This window comes from Vigna radiata, chromosome 7 (assembly GCF_000741045.1).
Source record: "Vigna radiata var. radiata cultivar VC1973A chromosome 7, Vradiata_ver6, whole genome shotgun sequence".
NCBI lineage: Eukaryota > Viridiplantae > Streptophyta > Magnoliopsida > Fabales > Fabaceae > Vigna > Vigna radiata.
This window is the reverse complement of record NC_028357.1, coordinates 42,300,337-42,325,155: the sequence shown is the minus strand read 5'-3', so window position 1 is coordinate 42,325,155 and position 24,819 is coordinate 42,300,337. Positions and strand designations below refer to the sequence as shown.

Here is a 24,819-nt window from a genome sequence, read left to right as displayed (position 1 = left end):
TTGACTGATTAACAAGAAAAACAACAAATCAAAAAGAAATTATATAAAGAGATGGGAAAAAAAATTATCAAATTGTAATCAAAATATTTGTTCCATTTACAAGGTGATATTAATGAGAAAAATATCTCCTTTTATTCAATTGGATGGGAAAAAAAATTATCAAATTGTAATCAAAATATTCGTTCCATTTACAAGATGATATTAATGAGAAAAATATCTCCTTTTATTCAATTGGATTTTGGAGAAGTTTGTTTATACTTAAAATAAAATGTAAATGATTATTTCAAAAATAAAAATTATTTGTTTAATTACAATTTATTTTTTTTATTAAACATTTGTGCAATATTGAAATGAGTTTTCAACTGTTTCCCACTTCTTTTTTTTCAATTGAAACAAACCATTAAAAAATGCTATTTCTTTTTAAGTCATTAAAAAAATCAAACATGTCCTTCATCTAATTTTGATGACAAGATTTAGAAGAATGCTTGTTTTACAAAATTATGTTATATTTTAAAAATAATAATATTTTTGAAATATTTTAACTAGAAATATTGTTTTGATCTATATTTAAAAAATAGTAATTGATTATGATTTATTACTTTTCAAATAAAATAATTTCAATAAAATTGAAAGTACCATATGTATCAAGCATACTCTTTATATTCCAATAGAGATATCATATTCTCAATCTTCTTCAAAGAGAAATATAACAAGATATTAACAATAAAAAGATATTTTATTTTCATCAATCAGTTTTATTTAAAATTTAATGGCAATGTGTTAAGTTGGTCTCCATTTTTAAAAACCTTTAAAATATGTTTTTTTTATTGAAAAAGTATTTCAATTACATGTTCTTCTTAACAAAAAAAATTACTAAGGCAAGCAATAACATGACATGCCCTTAGTATTTTTTTTTTTAAAAAAATACTAAATTTAGATTCTTTTCAAAAATTTGGATGTAATTGATTTTTTTTTTAAATTGAGACTAACTTGACACACTCTTATCATCAAAGTGTTGATTAAACTTAAAAATATATCTTAAAACTTTGAGATGATAATTTAAATATCTATATTCAGATAAGACAAGGAGTGTAGTTTTAATCTTTAAAATAAATACATTTTATATTTCATCTATATTTGTTGATTTATAGTCGGTAAAAAAATATAATTGTGCTTTATAATTGATTGTGTATTTAGAATAGTAAAATTTGATTATTTTAATAATATTATTTTTAAAATTAAAGTAGACACTAAGTCAGGAATACCAATTTAATCGTCTGAACAAGTCTATGGTTCTCAAAATTATAAATTTGAATGTGTTGGTTTCTAATATGCATTGAGCGGTACTGGTGTGACGTTGAGTGCAACTTGGTTCTACAAGTCTAGAAACAATTGTGCTCTAGACTGCCGCTGAGCATCCACCTTGACCGCTAAGCAACCATTTGAGTGAATGGTTTAGCGTATAGTGGTGACAGGATACCGTTGAGTGTCATTTTTCACTGTAGGTTTAAAACCATTTTAATTCTAATTTGTTGAGCCTCACTAGACAAGACATTTTGCAAGAGGTTTGACACTTAACACTCTCTTTTACAAGAGGTTTTACGTTGAATGTCACTCTTAGCGCTAGTGTATGTTTTCTGTGATTTTTTAATCGTTTGATTGTTTGAGGTTGTTTGCCATGGGTTATATGTATGTTTATTATGAATTTGTGAGGATTGATGGATTATAACTTAGCTATAAGTATGTATGGTGTATGTTGTGAAAGGAATTTTAAAGAGAAGTTTATTGTAATAGTTTTAATTAAGGATGACAATAATCTGGTCGAGGATAGATAATGTCTACCGACTATCTTATCTGCTACAAAAAAAATCCACCTACTCAAATACTCATTTAAAAAAAATCTATAGATATTTAAAATTTTATTTTACAAATATAAATATATATATATATATATATATATATATATATCTTAAAAATAAAGTTAAATGATAAATACATTATATATTTTGTCGTATTGATATTTTAATTAATATATCAAAATTTAATGAATATTTTTAAAAAACATAAAAAATGCTTTAATTTATTAAAAAAATATTTTAAATGAACAAAGAAGTATGTTTTTATTAAAAAAACTATAATATATGTGAGTAAATTTTTTACAATTTTAATTACAAATTTTATGAGAAAAACTTTAATTACAATTTTTTTAAATATTTTTTATGAATTATTAAAAATATTTAATTATAAAAATTAACATCAATATTTTATTCATAAATTCTCTTAATAACTTTGATTATATATATAAAAAAGTCTTTTAACGTATTATCGCTTTTTTTACCAAAATAATAAAATAAAACAAAATAAGAGGTAGATATTTTTCACAAAGAAAGTATATATAGTTTTTTTTAATTAAAGTAGAAATTTTTGTTTAATAGATTAATTATTATAATTTTAATTTTATTAGTTACAATATTTATGAAAATCAAAATGATTATACATTATGAAACACGGATTATGAATAAATTATGTGTTGAGGAAATTTATTGAACTTGAAATATATTATGAAAGCTAAAAAAAACAACTATAAAATGGTTGTATGGAGGGTTATTGTCATAAAGGAATCAAGACGTAAAGTAGTCTAAGTGATTAATAATTTTTTTTTAATCATAGAAAACTTGCAAAGTTGTACAAGTTAAATTACAAATTGTACAGAAACATTATAAAGTTTTAACACTAGATTTTCAAATTGCATAGAAAAATTATTTTGAATTGCACCGAAAAAAATTGTAAATTACAACATACCTTCAATTAGACGAAGACAGCAAAATTCAAAATGAATAGTTATATAAAAGATTTTTAATGACATTAAATATTCAGATTAAATTGGTTTACTTATAATATTTTTAATAAAATAAAGTTGCAAGTAAATGATTTTACCGATTATGTTAATTTAATTACTATCATTATAAGTAAAAAAATTTATAACAAAATATTATATATATATATATATATATATATATATATATATATATATATATATATATATTTTGTGGATGACAATAAATAAGAGTTAAAGTAAATTAGTCATATATAATTAAGGATGAAATTAAATGCACACCTGATTAACTATATATAGTTATTTTTATAATAAAAACAAAAAAAAATATAAATTATTTTATATCATTTTAAGTGATTTTAACTGTTCCAGTTATTTTAAATTATAAATGTCAATAATAATTTAGAAAGATATTATCGTCTATTTAATGATAATTTAAGTTGATTTTTGTCAAGAAAATTAAAAAAAATAATAAAAATTGAGGTCATTTAATTTGACAATTATTTATTTATAAACCAAATTTATTAATTTATTTAAAATTTAAATATTACTTTATATTAAATCATTATAGATAAAAGTATTTAAAAACAATTTATGTTTATAAACAAACTTATCACAATATTTTATTATTCATTATTTCAATTAGTATTATTATTCTAAATAAAATAAATTTTATTACTATTTATATAATAAACTATATTTTTATAAATATTCAAACATTTAAAAAAAATAAATTGAATCATATGATGTTGACATTTATCTTAATATACTCACTGAAGGTCATTGTCATAAACTTCTTATCAATTCTAACTTATGTCAAATTATAAATTGTATTAACTAACCATTTTTTAAATTTTCATCAGATTTTTCAATTTCAATTTCAATCTCACATCCTATATAACTCCAATATTCAATTATCCTTCCAACGCTTTTAAATGCAACTTTTTTTTTTTAGAAAAATGGTCCAAAAAATTTAAATAAACCAATCGAAAGTATTTTCCACCACTTACTTGTTATTATAGTTAATACAAAAAACATGAAACATAATTTTGCTACAATGAATAGGACAGTTCTCAATTATTTTAACTTGAAGGCAACTTGTTTATGAAATTCAAGAAAAAAAAAGATGTTCATAATACATAATGTTGTATATTGACATAAAGCTCTCTAATGAGATTTTAGTATAACATATTATCAGGGGTTATTTGAGATAACTTAGCTTGAAGATTAAAAATTTAAGAGTGGGACAAAGGTGAATGCAAGTGCTCTCACTAAGGAATACCAGAAGGAGGAAGTTACATGAACCATAAAGTATGTTCTTCTCACATTTTTATGACAGGAATTGTCTGAAGAAGATTACTTTTTCAGGTGATTCTTCTTTACAACAAGAAAAATCAGAGAAATTAGTCTGCATCTGCATGTCAATATACAATCAAGCATTTTACTGCACATGCCCAGGTTTTTTCAATAGCAGCTGTACTATGGTGTCATGGCTACTGGGTGTGTAACAGGTAGTTAATAAAATTATATGAAAGTTTAGTTAATAAAGAATAGTGATATGCTTACTTAATTATTTGTCATGACATTACTAATCGATTTAGATATTAATATTATCATATAAAAAAGTTATTTGTTATTTGTATTTAGAATAAGAGATGTGAAAATTGTTGGAATTTAAGAGTATTACAGATCGTTTTCAGATTCATGAAGAGTTAGAATTATTCATAAAGAGTTACAATCATTGATAAAGAGTTACAATTATTTATGAAGAGATACAATTCATGAAAAGTTATAATCATTCATAAATAAATGTAACTAATCAAAATCTAGTATCTTTTCGACTTGAAAGATATTTGATCAATATCTATATAAAGAGATCCTATGCTCTATTGAAAGAAGATAGTAGTGAGACTTTTTCTCTACATTCAGTCATTCTCTTAACACACAAATCAATTCCTGACAATCATATTCTTGTTTAACGTTAATACTATGAGTGAGCATTATCGTTGTATTTCTTCTTTGTATTTCAAAAGCGGATTTCGTGATCCCCTTTACTCTTATAAGGAACAAAATATTGTTTTTAGGAAAGTGTGTATTCACGTCTAGAAGAATATATCAAGTCTACATTGTTGTTCATCTTGTTTCCCTAAGTTCTTCAAATTTGTTCCAACAAAAATATCCTAGAGTATATGAAACTTAAAACAAAGTATTGAAATAAGTTGAAAAGACTCTTATAAGCTATTTTCATAAGTTTAACTAAATTATATTATGTTATTTCATACCTCATCTTAATATTAAATACTGTCTTTTTCCCTTTGATTTTTGTGCTAATTGATGAAAATTCTATAATGATCATTTGGGAGAGATTGAGGATGGATGAAAAATTTGATGGACCATAGTACAAAATAAAAGTCTATGAAGGTACTAGGAAGAAAGGTAATAATTATAAATTAGAAAAATAAAAGAGAGCATTACGATACGGTACGCTATCGTACGGTCTCCTACGCAGAGCTAGAACATCAGGCCATTCCAACCTGGTTGACCGTCTGAACCAACCATCAGACCAACCAACCAACAGCCGTACGGTACCTAGGGTACCCAGTCGACCAATCAACCAACCATCAGGCCAACTAGTTTGGCCGAGCACATGGTTTGGTTATTAACGATAATAGCTCATTAAAAGCCCTGATGGAGATTAAGGTATGATTGGACCGTTATCAGGCCCACAAAAGGTAAAAGCCCGTTATAGCTAGTATAAATGGTCTCAGGTAACATCCTGGAGGTAGATGTTATACCTTCACTTTGATCGTAACCTTGCTTAACACATGGTTTTCATTAGGGGTGAAATAGTCCCGACGACTCCTCCCAATAAAGTTATTGTATTTAAATCGATTCTAAGTAGGTATCAGTCCTATCTCTATCGTTCGAGCGACTACGTACCTAAAGCTGATCATCTGAATAATTCGAAGTCAGATAAATCAGAGTGTAGAAACCGCATTTCTTACAGCTTTTGAATCGGAATTCTGTTTTCTTTATCTCAATCTCANGCGCCATCCATTCACTGAAGGTTTGAAGATCTAGATTATGCACACCGCATGCATCCCTTATAGTGATGACCCTTCAGTCACTCTTACTTACTTGAGCGTCAACTTGGAGTACGAGGAAGAAACAGGTAACCATTCGGCCTCAACGCCCATTCCTCACTAGCCTGTCCGATCTCTACCAGTCAAGTCTTCACAAGCCGTGCCATCTCCATCAGTTCGGAGTCTTCACACGTCGTCCGGTCTTCGACACAGAAACAAGAGCCTTTATCTGTTCGTTGACAGCTTTAATGCAACGAAACAAAGGAACATGCATTACCCAATTGTTGTAAGAAATTTAAGCCTATTAGTATATTTGGAACATGTCGTGGGACAAATCACTTTTTTGAGGTATGAGTGGTTTATACATATGACATCAGTTTCAATTTTTTATATATACCAGTCAAATTTCTTATTTTTATTTAATGTGATATTTTCAATTCATACTTAAACTTTCTAATAAAGTTAATTGTACAAAACATAGTTAAGAAATGTAACATTGTAGATTTTAGATGCCTCTTGAAAGTGATTCTTTAGGTCTTTTTTTTAGTTAAGAAAATTCTTTAATAATTTCATTATTTTGCATCATCTAATGTGCTCCAACAAGATAAAGGAATCTTGAGAAAGTAATTGTTTATAAATCCTGTGCCACAAATAGTATTACTTCCTTAATCTGGTGCGTCTTTTTCCTAGATGAGGATACCAGAAAGGAAAAGCAGTTACTGCATTAATTCAGATAGATTGTCCAACACTTTGGATCCTTGCAATATGCTGGGGAACTAGTTCATTAAAAGTGGGGTCCTAACTTATAACATCTTCAAAGCATATAAACCAAAAGCTAGCTTAATGAAAGTCCGGAATATTTTATAACGGGGCACAGTGACAAACAAAGAACATATAGTCAACCTCCACTTCCTAAAGTTGCTATTAAGTCAGTGAAGCCTACAGAAAGATAATCAACCAATTAGCAATTAGCAATCACAGTGATTAATTATTTGAAATTTAGAATTCCTTCCTGGTTACAGTGCTCAATTAGCAATCAAGAGAGTACTCATGCCCAAGCTACAATTAATTAGTATAAATAATTATGTTTGGTCTGTTTGAAGTTTAGTTGAAACATGTATGCTTTCGTATGCTGCATTAGATTCTTGCATGTTTAATTATTTCCTTGCTCAGAACTTATACATGTTTGGAAGCTCTGAGAGCTATATCTTGAGCTCTTCATTTAGGTGGTAAACTCATTGATTTCCCTTAGTGTTGTAGAGTCTGGTGCTCATAGTGATTCATGACTCGGGTCTGATTTCTCAGTCTGATGTATGAATTATAAAAAGCATTCTTTGGACCACCCCAACAGTGGCAACTGAACAAAGCAGATGTTCCCCCGCCAGCACACAATGTCTCACTCTCACCTTTCCACTCTCTTCCACGCACACACCGTTTCTGAAAAATAGTGAAAAAAGCATCCATGAACACTTGCATTTGAATTGGTGAAGATAACAAGGGAAAGTTTGGCGAGGAAGGGTTAATATTAGGTCCTAAAGCTTAATTATGTCAGTAACAAATATGGAAAATAAAGTGTATGGATTTCATAACCTTCTTGTCAGTACATATCTAGCAAGAAACAATGACAGCCGGATACCATATTCCTTCCTAATGAAAAAACATTGCTATGATTCTAACAGAGGTCTTCATCCATGATTTATCTAGAACTTGACTCGACATAGGGAAAACAAGATAGGGTATTGTTAGGATAAGAAAGACGCCAAGGAAAAAATCAATGATATTGCAGGTCTTGTGAAGTTTCTTCTTTCAATCTGCACCACCTGAAAGAAAAGTAAAAAATATGTGATTGGAATTGAGGTTTAATAGTATGTTTTAGAAACATCTTGACCATATTTTTCAAAAAGAACAGATGAAACGTCAGAACACTAAACTGTTCTCACCAAAATCCCTTGGCATTTTGCATTTATAGCATTCTGTCCTGCTGGCATAGTTGTGCACTCCACATCCATGTCTGTTATATTAGAAAAAGAAAAAAAGAAAGGTGAAATTTACTTTGAATGAGAAAGATATCTTTTAAGACAAAATTATTTCTATCATATTTCATATTTTGTTTGATGTATGCAACGAAATAACAACTGGCCACCATCCGTACTGTAATTATCGTGTCTCTCTACATGCCTATGTGCAACATTGAGTATAATTCTCTCTTTCTTTGGGAGAAAGAAAAAGAGACTGTACCTTCCATACAATGCAGCTAGTGTGTACATCAATCACATGGTATTAAATTACATTGTTCAGATTTTATGATAGTTGGATGGATCGTCCTACTCAGCCTAAGTAAAATGAAGTTAAAAACTCTATCATAGATTGTTTGTGCATTTAAGTACTTGGAGTAGTTGGACATGTAGGTGGCATGTAGTTAGTGTTTGTAGATGCAATTAAATGCAGGCTCTTTAATGAACTGAAACAGCTGAAAATGTGATGACAATGTGGAACAAAATAGAGACTCTATTCCGAATACTGAAAATATGAGGATAATGTGAAAAGACCTTGGGCAAAGCCAGTCTCCAGTCTTCCATCCTGGAGGGAAAGTGTCAGATCCATACCCTCCAGAGTTGTTGGCATATCCTGAAGAATAATCATCTTTCATTGCACCACATCTGTAGCAGTTTGATCGACTGGCATAGTTGTGACCTCCACAGTTGCAGAACCAGTCCCCTGCCAAAGCTTCAGTCCTGTTGTATCTGTAGGTTGAAGGGTCGGGTCCTCCATACTTGGGGTATCCACAACTCTGGCATGCTTCCCTCTTCTTGAAATTTATGTGCTGGCAAACACCACACATCCAATCTCTTCCAGACCAGCTCATTTTCCTGATCAATATGTTCAATTGAACTCGTAAACAATAATTATTTGTTCCATCATTCAGTGTAACCAGATAATAAGGGCTATATATGCATGCAGCCCAGTCACAGTCCTTGTTTTATGCATTATGAGTTATGATCCTAACTACTATAAAAGGCATGCAATTTTTTATCCACATATAGGTTATTTGCATTAGAAAGTACTGTGTTAGTGATAGAATACTCTGTCAAGATAGCATAGCAATCTTGTCAATTTTTATGCTCTACTCAATCTATTCATAGGAGTTGAACCAAAAGGTTCCACAGCACTGCATTAACAAAGAAACTAACACATAACATCCGAGTTTAACAAATTATTTAAAATGCGAATGACAAGCATAAAAGCAAGAAATTTACCCTTGAAGAAGAATTATGTGAATAATTGAAGTATCAGACGAGAAATGAGTTGTTATTGGTATAGTAGAGATTTTAGGATAGGTTGAGAGTAAAGATGGTTGTGTTGTGAAGCTTTATATACTGGTTGTAAGAGCTATTGAGTGGGACATAAATGCCAGTTCTGGTTCCCTGGTAATGGATTTCTTCACAAAGGATTCTAAACTGGAGAATTTACTGGAAGATGTGATAAAAATGTGTATTATTCTTAGAAATGGTGGGAAAGATGGGTAATAACCACTAATAATAATAACAATGCTTAAATATGTTTTAACTTAAAATATCCAACTTTAATTAATTTTTGTTCTTGAACTAATATAATTTTTTTGATCTAATAATATTATTTTTTATAGTTTATATTAATATTTGAATTAAAATAATGCTCAACTAAAGAATATGATTATATTGAATATGATCCTGGAATATCATTTAACACCTAAAAAATAGTTGCAGTTCTTAGATTTGAATGACTATACTGAAAGACTTTTAAAGTAAGAAAGAAAAGGAATTTGAATTTCTGATATAAGAATTAAAAACTTATTTTAGCGTAGTAACAATAAGAACAGTTGATGCATTTGCATTTGCATACACGTTTATTTTTTGTATCTAGTCTTTTTGGCCCATCTTTACCTGATTCCTATGAATTATTGAGAGGAACATATCCAGGGGATGTAAGACTATATGGGGTAGTTGTTATGTGGTAGGCTGCAAATCTAATACAGAATCCCATATCTCTTTAACCCCACCTACGGCTTAATAGCCAGATGAACTCATCCCACCGAATAGCCATCGGATCCATGCATTCTAAGTAAGCCTTCAGTGGGTAGGCTTATGCAGTGGTGTGCTGTGCTGTGTAGTTAAAGGGGGAGTAGTGATACTGAGATTATTATTATTATTATTATTATTATTATTATTAGTATTATGGGGAATTGATTCCAACCTCATGCACATCCATTTCCATCTTCTTTCCTTTCTCTCAATTCCTTTAGGACAATAATTGAAATGCCATTCCAAGATTCACATCCATTGCCAACACTTTCTTTTCCTTCTTTACATACCACTCTACTAAACACATGTTATTCATCTCACCGTCAAATTCTCCATTTTTATACACTTTAAATTTCCTCATCTTTCTTCTTTTCATCAATCCTTTAAACATTTAAATATTCGACAAGATATTGGACTAAATTGTCCAATCAGACAACCGCTGTTTCCTTATTGTTTTTTAAGTATAAAGAAAAGTGGTAAGAGAAAAATTTTGTGGAAAAATATGCAGCGGGTCGACGCCGGGAAAATTCGACAGGTGAACCTACTTATGTAGGTTTCAAAAAAGTGCTACAGGGGAATCAAAGTCTTTCGACCTCCAAACTAATATATATACATACACAAGTGGATCATACAGTAATATCACTGTTTTTTTTTTTTTTTTCTCATTTTCTCTTGTTCCAATTCAACTGAAAGATGGGCTGAAGCATCTCATACTTTTTCTTCTTCCCATAGTTACACTGTTAGTTATTCATGTAATAGGTTGGCCTACACATAAAATAAATATCTCTTCTAGTCTTTATCATAAAAAGTTATTTTTTTCACAAAATATTACGTCAGAATCAACAAAATATTATATCTCAATTACCCTCATTGTCTATACTTGACATTGTTTTGCCCAGTAATATATCTATTTAAGTGCTATTCCCAGAATGACATATGTTGCCATGTGACTGTCACGTGATTGTTGATGTAGTATATATTTCCGATGTGACATGTTGAATAAGTTACAAAAAGTGTAATAAAAAAACTATATATATATATATATATATATATATATAAATTTACAAGTAATTTGTGGCAAATTTAAAAAATGATTATAAGAAAAAATTGTTTAGTTTAAAACTTGTCTACTTGTATCACCCAAGATTTATTTCGAAATCGGTTTGAACTATCAGAATATAGATTTTCATGATTATATCACGAGTTAGTTTCGGTTGCCTGTATTAATACTTGTTTATATTTTTTTTTCTTTATCTATAAATATCATTTTCTTCAAGAGTGCATACCTAATGAACTTTAGAGGATGAACATGATTGAAACACCCAAATTCTAAGTGATGTCCAGAAAATAAACTTTTATAAAGATAAATAAAAACAAATTATAAAAGTTATATTTATCTTTTAATCTTATGAAAAGTATTTCTTTATTTAAGAGGAGTAAAAATAAAAATGAAGTTTAAAGCATAATATAATTGAACTTATGAGGTTTAGAAAAGCAAATATATATATATATATATATATATATATATATATATATGTTCCTTCGTTTTCATGACGCTAATAGTGTATACTTTCGCTAATATATACTTAATAAGTTGAGATTTTCTTCTACACACATCTTCTGGTTACTTCACTCTATCCCTATGTTTTGATAATAATAAAAGAAAAAAAAAAGGTAAAATTATTATTGAGTATAGTAAAGAAGCAGTTATTTTTTGGAAGATGGCGTGGGTTTGGTGACATGGCTGAAATGGGTGGAATCCAGCGTGGGCTGAATGCTGGGTTGTTGGCCCAGGTTCGATAAGGAGGAATCGTAATCACTAATTTTCTGCAGACAAGATGAATATTCTGCATGTATTGACATCAAATAAAACCTTAGACTCAAAGTTCATACCCCCACTATCAACCTTTTCTCTCTATTCTATTCAATAATACTTAGAGAATCCACAACCCAATCACACTACCTCTAAAATATAGCCGTTGCTTTGAGAATTTTAACTATATCACAAATTTAGCATAATCAAACTCCTTACGCCAATCTAAACCCAAAAATACTCATCTCTATGTTTACCACACAATAAGCTACATCTCATCTTAAAGAATTTTATAAAGTTTACATTAAATAAATTAATTATATAGTTTATGTTTCAAATTCTCATACATCTTAATCTTTAAAAAATAATAGTTTATGTTTGAATGTTAACTTTTTTTACCTATCAAAAACATTTCATGTTATATTTGAATTGTTTATAATGTTTAATTTTTTTTCAATGTTTACTTACGTGAAATTAGAATTTCTTTGTAATTCGAAATTTTGATATATTTTAATTTTTAAATTTTAAAAAAATAATAAATATAATTATTTTAATTCAATTACTTAATTTTTTTTTACGTTAAAAAAATGTTTTATGTTAATATTTGAACGACATGTTTAATTTTTAATGTATATAGCAAAATACACTTGACATAATAGAATTAAAAAAATATATTTATTTATTTTTAAAAAGATTAATATATATATATATATATATATATATATATATATATATATATATATATATATATATATATATATATATATTAACGTTTCGTATTGAAACGAATTCGAATTAGATATATCAAAATTCAAATACTAAAACCACAATTAATCCTAAAAACAATAATATAAAATGTTATGCATCACACCATATCAATATACAGTATTCTGAAAATCCATAACATATATTATACAGATATGAAGAAGTAAAAATCAAAATTTGTTTCTTAAAATACATATATAAGATTATAAAAATCATAAAAGTGGATGAACAGCTAAATTTCATAGTTTAAATAAAGAAAATGAGGCTGGAAATTGAATTTTTCATTCAATTTTTAAAATTAAATTTTGAATCTCTACTTTCCATTGTCATTAAATTTAAGGGTGAATCTTCAGAAAGTAATCAAGTGTTACTTATTTAATCCTTTGAACAAAGAATTAAAACAGAAGATAAACTCACCCAATCGATTTCATCCGTTCGTACATGTAATGCATTATCAAATGGATGGTCTTATATAAAATTCAAAATGTGATAAAGTCACATGTCTAAATATATAGTATATGTTGTTTATGCTTTCAAAAAAGTATTGTTTATATCACTTTTATGGCCCATTCCGAATTGAATCAATGACCCTATCTTTAGATGGAATGCCATCCGTTAATTTATTTAATTGATACATAGAATAACTAAAGTTAATTAAAAATTGAAAAAGTATTTTAGTCTATCAAATTTAAAAAATTGTGAAGTGACGCAATTAACATTTAAGATGTATCTACTCGTAAACATTACGACACAATACAAAACAAGTTTTGTTTTGAAGGCACGTGAATTATCAGATCCATCAATTATTTCCATGGTTTTTCCTTGTGTTACATTACATCCAAAGCTAGAGCATTTTCCAACAAGAATATCAAGGGTGCGTCACCGACTAGGGTTTTCAGTGCTTGTTTCAGACACCGAATTCCACGTTATCCTTAGTGAGACTTGTACCGAATTCTGAGTTTAATTTATAATTTGAAAATCTTAACGCGGAGGAAGTTATGTTTATAGGTAACATTTATTGTATCTAACTACTTTTTTACATTAAGAAAACTTCTTTTTTTAGTATTCATTATGAAATTTTTTTGAATTAATTGATAGGAACATGAATATAAATAATATTTAATTTTTTTTTATATAAGTACGAGGATAATGATAAAAATATATTTTTTAGTTTCATTTTTTTTTTCTATACATGTTTTTATATGTAAATATGTATTGTATGACCGTCTGATCAACTATAAACCAGACGATTACTTATCATGAAAACATACAAACAAACTAGAGGAATCAGATCGGTTAATGGTCAAGGTGATTAACATGAATGCCAAACAATTTAAAGTATCAACAATTGAGTTGTAATTATTAGATTGTTGCTAATCAAAAGTTCACTTAAAAACTTATAAATATAAGGTTCAAGTAAGAAGATAGGTGGTTTGTATTTATTATATTATTAATATCTGAACCGTCAAAAATTAAGTTAACTTTTTCATCAAAGTTTATTATGTAAGTATCTTCTAAATGGTTCAAATGAACGTCTACAAGAGAACTTGGATTTGAAGAACACATTTAGAACCTTAGACAACCTACTAGATGTTGGATCATTGACATGGACCCTACACCACAAAACACTAGTCATAACCATATATGTATGACTAGCATTTTCTATATATGTATATTATTATTGTCATATTAATATATTATTATCTTATCTTCAACATATTTCTCTCATAATATCAGAGTTATAGGTTAGAGCCTATTTTAGTGAAGTTTGTTATAGGTTATTATAATTTCTTTATTAATATTTAACATGGATAGAAAACAAATAAAAGTGAAATTTCAAATTTATTATAAATGAAGATGGAGATGAGATGAACTTTTACATTGAAAATTAAGATTCAAAAGTGAGACATTCACTCACCTAACCTCATTGTCATTTTCATGAAATTAATATTTTAAATTTGAATTAAATATATTTTTAGCCTATAAACTTATATGAATAAATATAGTCCTCTTAATTCAATTATATTAACAAATATGTCAAATAAAGTTTCAGGATTTGAGATGTATTTCAACTCCAATGTCTAGAATGTTATTTAACACGTAAACAAATTAAAAATTGTTAGATTAAAAGAATTATATTTATTTATTTTTTAAAATTGAGAATCAAAATATATTAAAATTTGAGATAAAAATGAATTTAAATATATTAGAAAATAAAAACATATATTTTACCCTTTAAATTTTCATAATAAAATTATTTGAATATGTATAGTTGATTTTTATAATTTTAAGTATTCCATAACATTAGAAAAAGAATAAGAATTAATGTATAATACAATTAGAAATTCAAATGCTGAAGATATCATATTTATTAGAAATAAGATTATATAAAAGTAAACATAGATCTCATCTCACAAATAAACCAATTTTGTAAAATTGATTTAAATTTACCTTATTTCCCCTTCTCTGTATCTTGTATTATCTTTCTTCTACTTACTCTTTTCTGCATTTTCTATTATCTCCATAAAGTTAATTTAATAACTATTGTAGTGCACCATGAATCAATTAATGGTATACGTCCTCACTCTTATTACAAATATTGTTATAATAAAAAAATGTTAATTGGATAATAGGTGTATGACTCCATATAAATATTCGTACATCATTATTATTATTGAAAGGAGAGTAAGCAGAGAAAGAGATTTTGGAGTGTGAAAAAACAAACCCTTTTGTCTAAAATCTGTCTGAAAATCTCATTCACATCTCTGCTTTTTCATTCTCTTTGAGGGAAAGATTTTCAAAGAGTATCAACCCACACTCACCTGTTCCTTCTCCCTGTTATACTCTAATCTGATGTTTACCCAATAAGAACCAGCACCCCTCTTTTGTATTTCTTCCACCATTTTTCATGCCTGTTTCATGTTTTTTCCATGCCTTCTGAGCAAATCTTCTGCTTCATTTGCGGTATTTTTTTGTTTGATTCTCATTTAATTTTCTTGGTTCTTCTTGCTTTCACATGATTAATGTTTTTTTAAGATTAGTTCATGCTTACCCTGCATGCCCCTGCTCTTTTACACTCAGCATAGAAGAAGCCATTTTTGACCTGATTCTTTGTCTCATTGCCCCTACCTTCTTTCATTTAAATAAATAAAATTAATAAATGAGAAAAGGAAGTAGAAGGAGAATAAAAAAATATTGAACAAATATCTCCCACATAGCAACTATCCTCGTAGCCTTACCTAGCTTGGATATGTTCCTCTCAATAATTCATAGGAATCACTTAAAGATAGGCAAAAGACTAGATAAACAAACGTGTATGCATGCACTGTTGTTATCCTTTTTCTCCACTTTTCCACTAAGAACACCATTAGTCTAATTCCATTAAGACAGCCTTCATACATGTCATAATGTTATTCGACTTAGCACCCAGTTTCCTATAAATATTATTTATTATGTGATTTTCTTAATAATTTACTATCTATCTTATTCTTTTCATATGGCTAAAATTCATATATTCTACTCCTCGTCAATGCCTCTATTTGTCTTTTCAATTATATTTTCTTTACACCAAATTTATTTTATATGTAATATAATAATATTACGATTCTAAGTGAGAATATAAATGAGTGTCATTGAGTAATGAACGAGAAAAAAAAAAAAAACCCTCAAATAATCATTGTTTTAAAGTTTTAAGTTGACGTTGGTTTTCAATCTCTTATATAATTTGTTCATGGCACAAATTGATAAGATGAGCGTGGAATGGATGAAAAATCTTAAATTCTTTGAATGAAGAACGACTTAATATGTTTCTTAATATGAATAATCTTGAAAAAATGTTTCTTAAACCGTCATGTTTCTTAAACATTATACCTTCATTCTTCAAAAATAATTTTATAACACATTTCTAGGCACTCAATTGCAGTAAAGTGTCTTTTATTTAGGCCTTCTAGTAATTTCTACGAAGAGACATTGTATTTATGCTCCCACCAGAATGGGTTTTACACTAATATATGAAGTCTCACAACACAACCAACAGAGTCACCACCATCTTGACTCTGATATTCTAAAACTACTACTACAGTAGCTCACAAGTCATTACTTCCGTAGTACTTATAGTGTTCCTAATTCTCCTTGAAAGGTAAATTTTTGTTAATATACTCCTCATTGGAATCATAAACAATTCCTTATGTGTGATCTTTCTTTGTTAATGCAGTGCTGTGGAGCTTCATATAGGTTCAACCCCTATGAATAGATTTACTAGAGTAGGACAAATGGAAATTGCTATGCTATGCTACCATGACATATAGTTCCTATGCAGGTTAACCAAACACTGCATACTTTTAATAGAAGCTAGGATCATAACTCTTAATGCATTATAGAAGGATTGATAATATCTCCCATTTTTGTGACTAGACTACATGCACATACATCCCTTTTCTGTTCAACTGAGAAACGATGGAACACAAATTTATTAATTTAGGACCTCAATTGAACATATTGATCAGGAAAATGAGCTGGTCTGGAGGAGATTGGATGTGTGGTGTTTGCCAGCATATAAATTTCAAAAAGAGGGAAGCATGCCAGAGCTGTGGATACCCCAAGTATGGGGAACCTGACCCTTCAACCTACAGATACAACAGGACCGAAGCTTTGGCAGGGGACTGGTTCTGCAACTGTGGAGGTCACAACTATGCCAGTAGATCAAGGTGCTATAAATGTGGTGCAGTAAAAGATCATTACTTTTCAGTATATGGCACCAACTCTGGAGAATATGGATCTGACACTCTCCCCCCAGGATGGAAGACTGGAGACTGGCTTTGCCCAAGGTCCATTCCAATTTTCAGTACTCAAAATAGTAACTCTTTCTTATCCTACATTTTCATCACGTTAAAACTTTTTCATTTGGAAATTCAGTGTCAATCTAATTCTTCCTATAAATGAGATGAAAAAGTTAAACACAGAAAAAATTCTATAAATCCATTACTTAAAGTTGTAGGTTAGTCATTTTTACTCACGCTACAATTCTCAACACACTAGGACGAAGAACCTGCATAATAGTGAGCATATCCAACCTGAGACTGAATGAAATTTTTTCCTTCTTCTTGTGTAACAGAATAGGGTGTGGAGGGCATAATTATGCTAGCAGAGAAGAATGCTTTAAATGCCAAATGCCTAGGGATTTTGGTGAGGGACTCTAACTTTTGACTAGAAGAAGAAATTTCAGATGAACTTTCTTCTTCAAACGACATTCATTCTATGATAAATCATGGATCAAGGCCCTCTGGAATAGTCATAGAATTGCTTTTTCATTAGGATGAAATAAGGATGTTATGTCATATTGCTTCTAATTACTAGTTGTTGTTACAGGTAGTTTTGAAAACCATATTCAAGTCATAGTCAGACCTTAGTCATCTTTTTATTTTATTTCCCAGAGATTTCTGTCTTTAGACGTTATGGCAGAGAACTAATAGAAAAGTAATTAATGCACTTTTCCTTCAAAATATATTTTTAATTCCTATATTTATTAAAATTGTTGTCGTTCCAGTCATTTGTTGGATACAATAAAATCTTATATTTGTGAATAAATATATAGACTATTAACATACAAAATTTTTACAAGGATTAAAATAAACATTCTGAAATATTTTTAAGATAAATATAATACTTACCATTTAATAACAGCATAGAGGTGATATTGTCCTGAAAAAAGTATAGAAATGTTATATACAAGTAATTTCACATTAAATTCATTTTTGTATTTTTTTATACCTAATATTTTGTCCAAATTCTCACACTCCTTGTTATGTTATATATATACCAAGTGAAAATTAATTTATACAAAAGTATTAGTTTTTTTATATAGACTATTTCAATAAGGAAGTATCTTCGATCAGAATTTTATTTTATAAAAAATACTTCTTAGTATTCAATCAAGATTAGTGAGTGTTTTTAATTATTGTTGAAGATCCCACTTTAATTATATTAAAACGAAGTTACATTAATAAAATTCATAAACTTATTTTTAAAGTTGAGTAACAAAATTTATGTTTTGTTGTGTTTATTATATATTAGATTTTATTAATGTGACTTTCTGTTTATATGAATAAACAATAATTTCATATAATATAATCTCGTAATTTTTCTATTTCTGTAATCTCGTAAGTTTTTTCTATTTCTGTTAGGACTTTTTTAACTTTCATTTAGACTTAATTTCAACATTAACAATAATATATATCACTCTCTTTCTTCCAATTTTAAATATTGTTTTATATCTAAGTAATTTTTATAATTTTATAATAAGTTATTACTTTCTAAGTATTTAATAATTTGTTTGTACCAAACAAATATTACATGTTACAAACAAAAAAAACAATTACCAAAATTACTCAATGATTTTTAGACAAATAAGCATTAAAAAAAAGATTTATTTATATAAAATTTTCTGACACTAAGTTAATAAAAATTTTAAAAAATTATAAAATATATAAATAGAATAGTGAATTGAACGAGTATTCTAACTCAATAAGTTAGAATCAAATATTTAATATAATTTATGTTGATTTTGTATTATTTTAATAAAAAAATTATAATTGACGTGTTATCTTTTTCATTACATGCGGTAGTTATTTTGTAACTTATTATTCTCGAGTTTACTTTACTTTTCTTGAAGACTGATAACTTATCTCTCTACCACCCAACAATAACAATTTAGAATAATAATTTATAATGAAATGTTGATTGTATCTTGAATTACTCGTCTTCTAGTAAAATGTACTCTAATTCATAGAATTTGATTTACATGATGTTATAAAATAGGATAATAAGTAAAAATGAAATTTCCAAAATATAAATGTCCGAAATTATCATATTATTTTACATTCATAATCCTTTCCATTCTTATTATTTTATATTTGATAATTTCTTTAAGATTTTAATTAGGAAAATACTTTACAAAGTATTACTTTCTCGCAAACTATTTTAAATTTCGCCGAATTTTTACATCAACGAATTTTTAAAATCTTAATGGAATAAACCTCAGTAACATTCTACCTTACAACAGAAGAGAAATGTAAAATATTTTAATTTTAATATCATGATTTATTCATGTGTTTAAATAAATAAAAAAGCTTAAAGTGAAATGGAAATCCCATAATATATATTTAATCGATTGGATGTAACGTATGAATTAAAGGACAAGAATACTGGGATGGGTGAAGGAACTTTTCACTGTGATCTTCTTATTGACATACAAGAATAATTTCTCAGAATCAAACCATCTTCTAGTCTAAATAAAGAATACAAATAAGTTAATAATAAAGTACATACAATAAACTTGTTGATTTTACATTAATCATTTTAAAAGTTATGTAAAATGTAACTCTTAATTAGATAACACTTCTTAACTGTTAGTAAAACTCAAGTTGAAGAGAGAGAGAGAGAGAGAGAGTAATAAATAGGGGACAATTTAAAATGAATCCCAAGGCTCAAAAAGTTGTGATGTGTCCTTTTCTCCATCAACAACACTTCCCTCACCTTCACTCTCAGAACACTTTATTCTAAAACTCTGCAACTGAAACCATCAATGGCCACTCTTATTCTCCTCCTTCAGCTTCTGATTCTTCTTATTCCCTCATCTCTCCCACAAAACCTGCACCCAAGCGACCTCACAGCCCTCCTCTCCATCAAGGCCACTCTTACCGACCTCTCTCCCACCAATCCTTTTTTCTCCACCTGGAACCTCACCGCCCCCGATCCTTGCTCTTCCTTCGCCGGCCTCACCTGCACCCTCCACCGCGTCACCGCCCTCTCCCTCGGCGGAACCTCCTTCCCCCTCGCCGGCACCCTCCCATCCTCCCTCTCCCTCCTCACCGACTTGACTCAGCTCCTCCTCTCTCCCGGTCTCGTCACCGGCCCCATCCCCCTACAGCTCGCCCAACTCACCAACCTCCGCGTCCTTTCTCTCCCCTCCAACCGCCTCACCGGCCCCATCCCCACCGCACTCTCCACCCTCCGCCGCCTCCACACCCTCGACCTCAGCTGCAACCAACTCTCCGGCTCAGTCCCCCCGACTCTCACTGACTTGCCCCAACTCAAAATCCTCATCCTCGCCTCCAACTCTCTCTCCGGCACGTTACCCAAAACCGTTAACTCCCCGTTACTCCACCTCGACCTAAAAGACAACAAAATCACGGGACCGTTACCGTTGTCTCTTCCGTCATCTCTGCGTTATCTGTCGCTCTCGCAGAACCTCATGTGGGGCCCTCTCCCCAACGGCCTTCAATTGCTTTCCGAACTGGCTTTCCTCGACCTCAGTATGAACCGTTTCTCCGGGCCCATGCCGGCCCAGTTGTTCTCCCTCCCCGCTCTCTCGAATATTTTCTTACAACGGAATAATCTCTCTGGTGGGCTTGGGTCCGGGCCCAGAACCGGACCTGTACCCGGATCCATAGTCGATCTGAGTCATAATTCTCTTAGTGGAGAGCTTTCGAGTGTGCTGGAGGGAGTGGAGAGTTTGTTTTTGAACAATAACCGTTTTGCGGGGGAGGTTCCGGAGGCGTACGTGAAGAGCGTGTGGCGCGGCAGCACCAGATTGCTGTACCTACAGCATAACTACCTTACGGGGATTCCGCTGCGGGAGGGAGTGGTGCTGCCCGATGCGGCGTCGTTGTGCGTGTCCTACAACTGCATGGTGCCGCCCCCCGCGGTCGTCATGACGTGTCCGGCGAGCGCCGGCGGGGTGGTGACGAGGCCGGCGGCGCAGTGTTCGGTGTTTAGCCATTACGGAGGTTGATGGATAAACGGTGGTTAATTGATGGTGATGTGATGTTACTGTGTGTGCAACTGCAACAGCGTCTCATTCACTGCTATTCAATGCATGATCTTTTCTTTTTGGATTTTGATTCATAATAGCCAAGCCCAAATGGCATACTTTTTTTTTTTCTTCATTTTGTTATACTTTTTCTTAGTTTAATATTTTTTATACTATTCAAATCATTTAGGTGTTTTTAACGTGAATTAGTATGATTTACTATTTTATTTTGAAGTTTGATTCTTGTAGTCGTGTTCACAAGTAAAAATACAGGGTGTGGTTAAACATGGGCTCCAACGCATTTGATCTCCTTGCTCTCTTTTAACTTAGAGGCATTCTTCCTGCACCTCCCTAATCTCGTCCTGCACCTCCTAAATTTTTTTTAATACCAACTTTACCCCTATCCCTAAAAGCCTTTGGTTTTATAAAAAGTTCTTTAATCGCATTTCACAGGATATCAAACCCTACACTCCCTAATATTTGTTGTTTCTCTCTTTGGTCGTCTTCCCTCCTCCCCTCCTCCATAGTTTTTACCACTTTGACGTTATCTATGTTGCTTGGATTGTTTGTACAGATCTTCTTCTCAAAGGTATATCAAATTTTTCTCGTGTCCAAATTAGTATATTATGCTTGATCTTTTCTTGTACGTGTGAATTCTGTATGAATCTGGTATGAATCTGGTTACGAAGAATCTGGTTTTGTGAGGGTAAATTTACGGTTAACGTTGCCGCATTACGAATTGCGGATTTGTCGATTGGGGGTGCATGGCCGCCGTCGCAGTTGGATATGCGGTTATGATCCTGAATTGTCCGCATTTGAAAGGGAAAACGCAATTCGAATTGCGGATAAGGGTAAACGCAATTCGAATTGCGGCTAAGGGAAAACGCAATTCCAATTGCGGTTGCAGTTGATTTCTCACCTTTATGTTTTTAGTTATTATTTTCAAATTATATTCAATTATGTTGGTAAAATTTGTTTTATTAGGTTAAAATGTTAATTAAAATTTGTTTTATTAGGTTTAATATATTTTTCAAGTATATTTAGAATTGGTTTATTTCTTTGTTAAATATTTTTGAAAATGTTCTTTTTTAATTTTTAAATTTTCATATTTTATTTATTATGTATATAATTTTAGTTAATTTATTTATTCTCATTTATGAATTTAGAATTTTATTAAATTATTTACTTAAAAATTAAATTTTTAAAATTTAACANAAAACAAATAAAATATTAAGAAAACATTAAAGATTAACAAACAAATATAAATTTCAAATTAATTACATTATAAATAATAATTAAATAAATATCAAATATAATAAAAATTAAAAATGTTAACAAATCAATAAAAAAATTTTTAAAAAACCACAAAAAACACAACAAATTAAATTTAAATTAATAATCAAATCAAAAACTAAAAAAAATATAACAAATAATTAAAAATAATTCATATTAAAAAATTAGATTCAAAAACGTAACAAACAAATTTAAATTTAAAATTAAGAAAAATTAATTATATTAAAAATAAAATTTAAATAAATATCATATAAAAATAAAATATAAATTACAAAATAGTAAAGGCAAGATATTTAATATTTAAATAAACTAATGAAAAAATATAAAAACAAATCAAATTAAAAAAATAATCAAATGTACTAAAGCAAATAAAAAAAATGCACTTCGAAATGCGGTCCTGTATGAACCGCACTTTCAGTTGCGGTTAGGTGTATTTCGAATGTGGTTAAGTGTGTTCTGAAACTAACCTGGTGCGCTCTATCTTCTTCACTTCTCCAATGTAGAATACCATCACCAAAGATCACCAGAACCATAGATCAACAACACCAATATATCAATGTATAATTTCTCAACTCAAACCAATGAAATAGTATATAGGAAGAATGACTCAGTGAACAGGAACAGGGTGAGGGGGTGCATGTTAGGTTTATACTTAGACAAAAATATTTGACTTGTTGGTAGTTAGAAAAATTTGTTAGTGGTTANATATTATTAAATAATCATTAATTAGGTTTCAACTTTATTAAATGAAGGGTAAAATGATAAAATTGGAAGTGCAGGAAGAATGAGGTGAGATGTAAGAAGAAGTGCTCTTTAACTTAAATTCTTATAAGTCAATAGCACCAATGTATTTTTCTTCTAAATAAATAAATTGTTCATTCCTGTTTATTCATAATACTCGTTTATTTGGCCCACTTCATTAAAAAGTAAAGAGTAGTTTGTTTTCTTTTTTCTTTATTTCAAGTTTAAATTATTTTTACTGTCAATAAAGTTATACTTAAAAGTTATAATTTAAAATTTATAAATATTACTTATGTTAGAAATTAAGTTTATAAAAATTATTATTTTCTACTACTTTAATTAATGACAAATAAAATTATTAAAATTCAACATAGAATTGGAACTGTCACTTGTTTCAATGTTTCTGACTATTTGCTACTAACAAAAGTGCTGCAAAACCATGCTATGAATAGATAATTTGAGATAAAAAAAAGTTTTTTTAAAAATTTTTTTTATAACGTGATAGTTTGTGATTGATTCGTTTTAAATATTTTTTTAAAATATATTTAAATAAATCAATAAAATAATGACACATATTATATTATAAAAAATAATTAAAAAAATGGTTAAAATATCAATTATTCATACAGCACAGATATTATGAAAACAATCACTTTAATATCCTCTTCTATTCTCTCTCTTCTTCTCTTTTAAGAAAAAAAATAATATAAGCTTCTGTTTAAATAGTCTCACTTCATATGATATTTAATTTCCTAATAAATCAATGATTATATCTAATTCATTCTTGAACGAGATTTATCTCTTCTACGTAAGATTCATTTTCATCCTTCTCTTCTCTTATGAGCTTTTGCATTTTCCATCTAAGTTTTCGCTCATATAAATTTAATAAAGAAAAAGAAATAAAATAAGCATTAAAATTTTTTTAACAATATATTTAACGATAGATTCTAAAATATTTACAAAAGAAAGGATCAAAAGATTAAAAAAACGAAATATTGAAACTCTCACTCGTGAAAAACCGTTGGATTAAAGAATATTTTTTATTCTCTTATAATATTTTACAATTCAAAAAACACAAATAAACATAATTACCAAGTTTGGAAGTCATATGAAAGTTTCCAAACACAAATGTCTTTCTCATAAGTATAATGATTTTATGTATTTTTTAACCACTCCATGAACCACGGGTTTCTTCATAGTTTTTTCTTAATTTTAAAAATTACAATATATTTTTTCCTAATTTTAAATAGTCACCCATGCTTTTTTAATTAAAAGTTGACTAAGTGTTAATAATATGATTATTTTAGTTAACTTTAGTTTAAATAGTTTATGTTTACATCTCAGTTTTTTTATTTTTCTAATCTCTTATTAGGTGTGTTTTTCTCTTCTAAGTTCACATTTTTTATATAAAAAAGCTT

The 24,819-nt window shown here is 29.1% G+C and overlaps 3 protein-coding genes across 7 annotated transcripts; 2 read left to right on the top strand and 1 right to left on the bottom strand.

The window, feature by feature from the left end:
• Positions 1-6,903: 6,903 nt before the first annotated feature.
• On the bottom strand, positions 6,904-9,277 carry LOC106765886 (ranBP2-type zinc finger protein At1g67325). Of its 2 annotated transcripts, none has more exons than XM_014650659.2 (4): positions 9,177-9,277; positions 8,469-8,789; positions 7,851-7,930; positions 6,904-7,739 (listed from the first exon to the last, which is right to left on the bottom strand). In XM_014650659.2, the coding sequence occupies exons 2-4, from the start codon at positions 8,783-8,785 to the stop codon at positions 7,726-7,728; spliced, it is 411 nt and encodes a 136-aa protein (XP_014506145.1). In that variant the 5' UTR covers positions 8,786-8,789; positions 9,177-9,277; the 3' UTR covers positions 6,904-7,725. The 2 variants fall into 2 exon arrangements, with proteins under 2 accessions (XP_014506145.1, XP_014506144.1); XM_014650658.2 differs by having other exon boundaries at positions 7,860-7,930.
• Positions 9,278-15,226: 5,949 nt separating this feature from the next.
• On the top strand, positions 15,227-18,042 carry LOC106767631 (ranBP2-type zinc finger protein At1g67325-like). 4 transcript variants are annotated; one of them, XM_022782939.1, is made up of 4 exons: positions 15,227-15,522; positions 16,772-16,876; positions 17,064-17,384; positions 17,672-18,042. In XM_022782939.1, the coding sequence occupies exons 3-4, from the start codon at positions 17,068-17,070 to the stop codon at positions 17,754-17,756; spliced, it is 402 nt and encodes a 133-aa protein (XP_022638660.1). In that variant the 5' UTR covers positions 15,227-15,522; positions 16,772-16,876; positions 17,064-17,067; the 3' UTR covers positions 17,757-18,042. The 4 variants fall into 4 exon arrangements, with proteins under 4 accessions (XP_022638660.1, XP_014508047.1, XP_014508046.1 ...); XM_022782940.1 differs by lacking the exon at positions 15,227-15,522 and adding an exon at positions 16,429-16,696; XM_014652561.2 differs by lacking the exon at positions 16,772-16,876 and having other exon boundaries at positions 17,677-17,764.
• Positions 18,043-20,006: 1,964 nt separating this feature from the next.
• Positions 20,007-21,636, top strand: LOC106767588 (probable inactive leucine-rich repeat receptor kinase XIAO). The gene has a single exon (XM_014652511.2). The coding sequence runs from the start codon at positions 20,141-20,143 to the stop codon at positions 21,347-21,349; it is 1,209 nt and encodes a 402-aa protein (XP_014507997.1). The 5' UTR covers positions 20,007-20,140; the 3' UTR covers positions 21,350-21,636.
• The last annotated feature ends 3,183 nt before the right edge of the window (positions 21,637-24,819 follow it).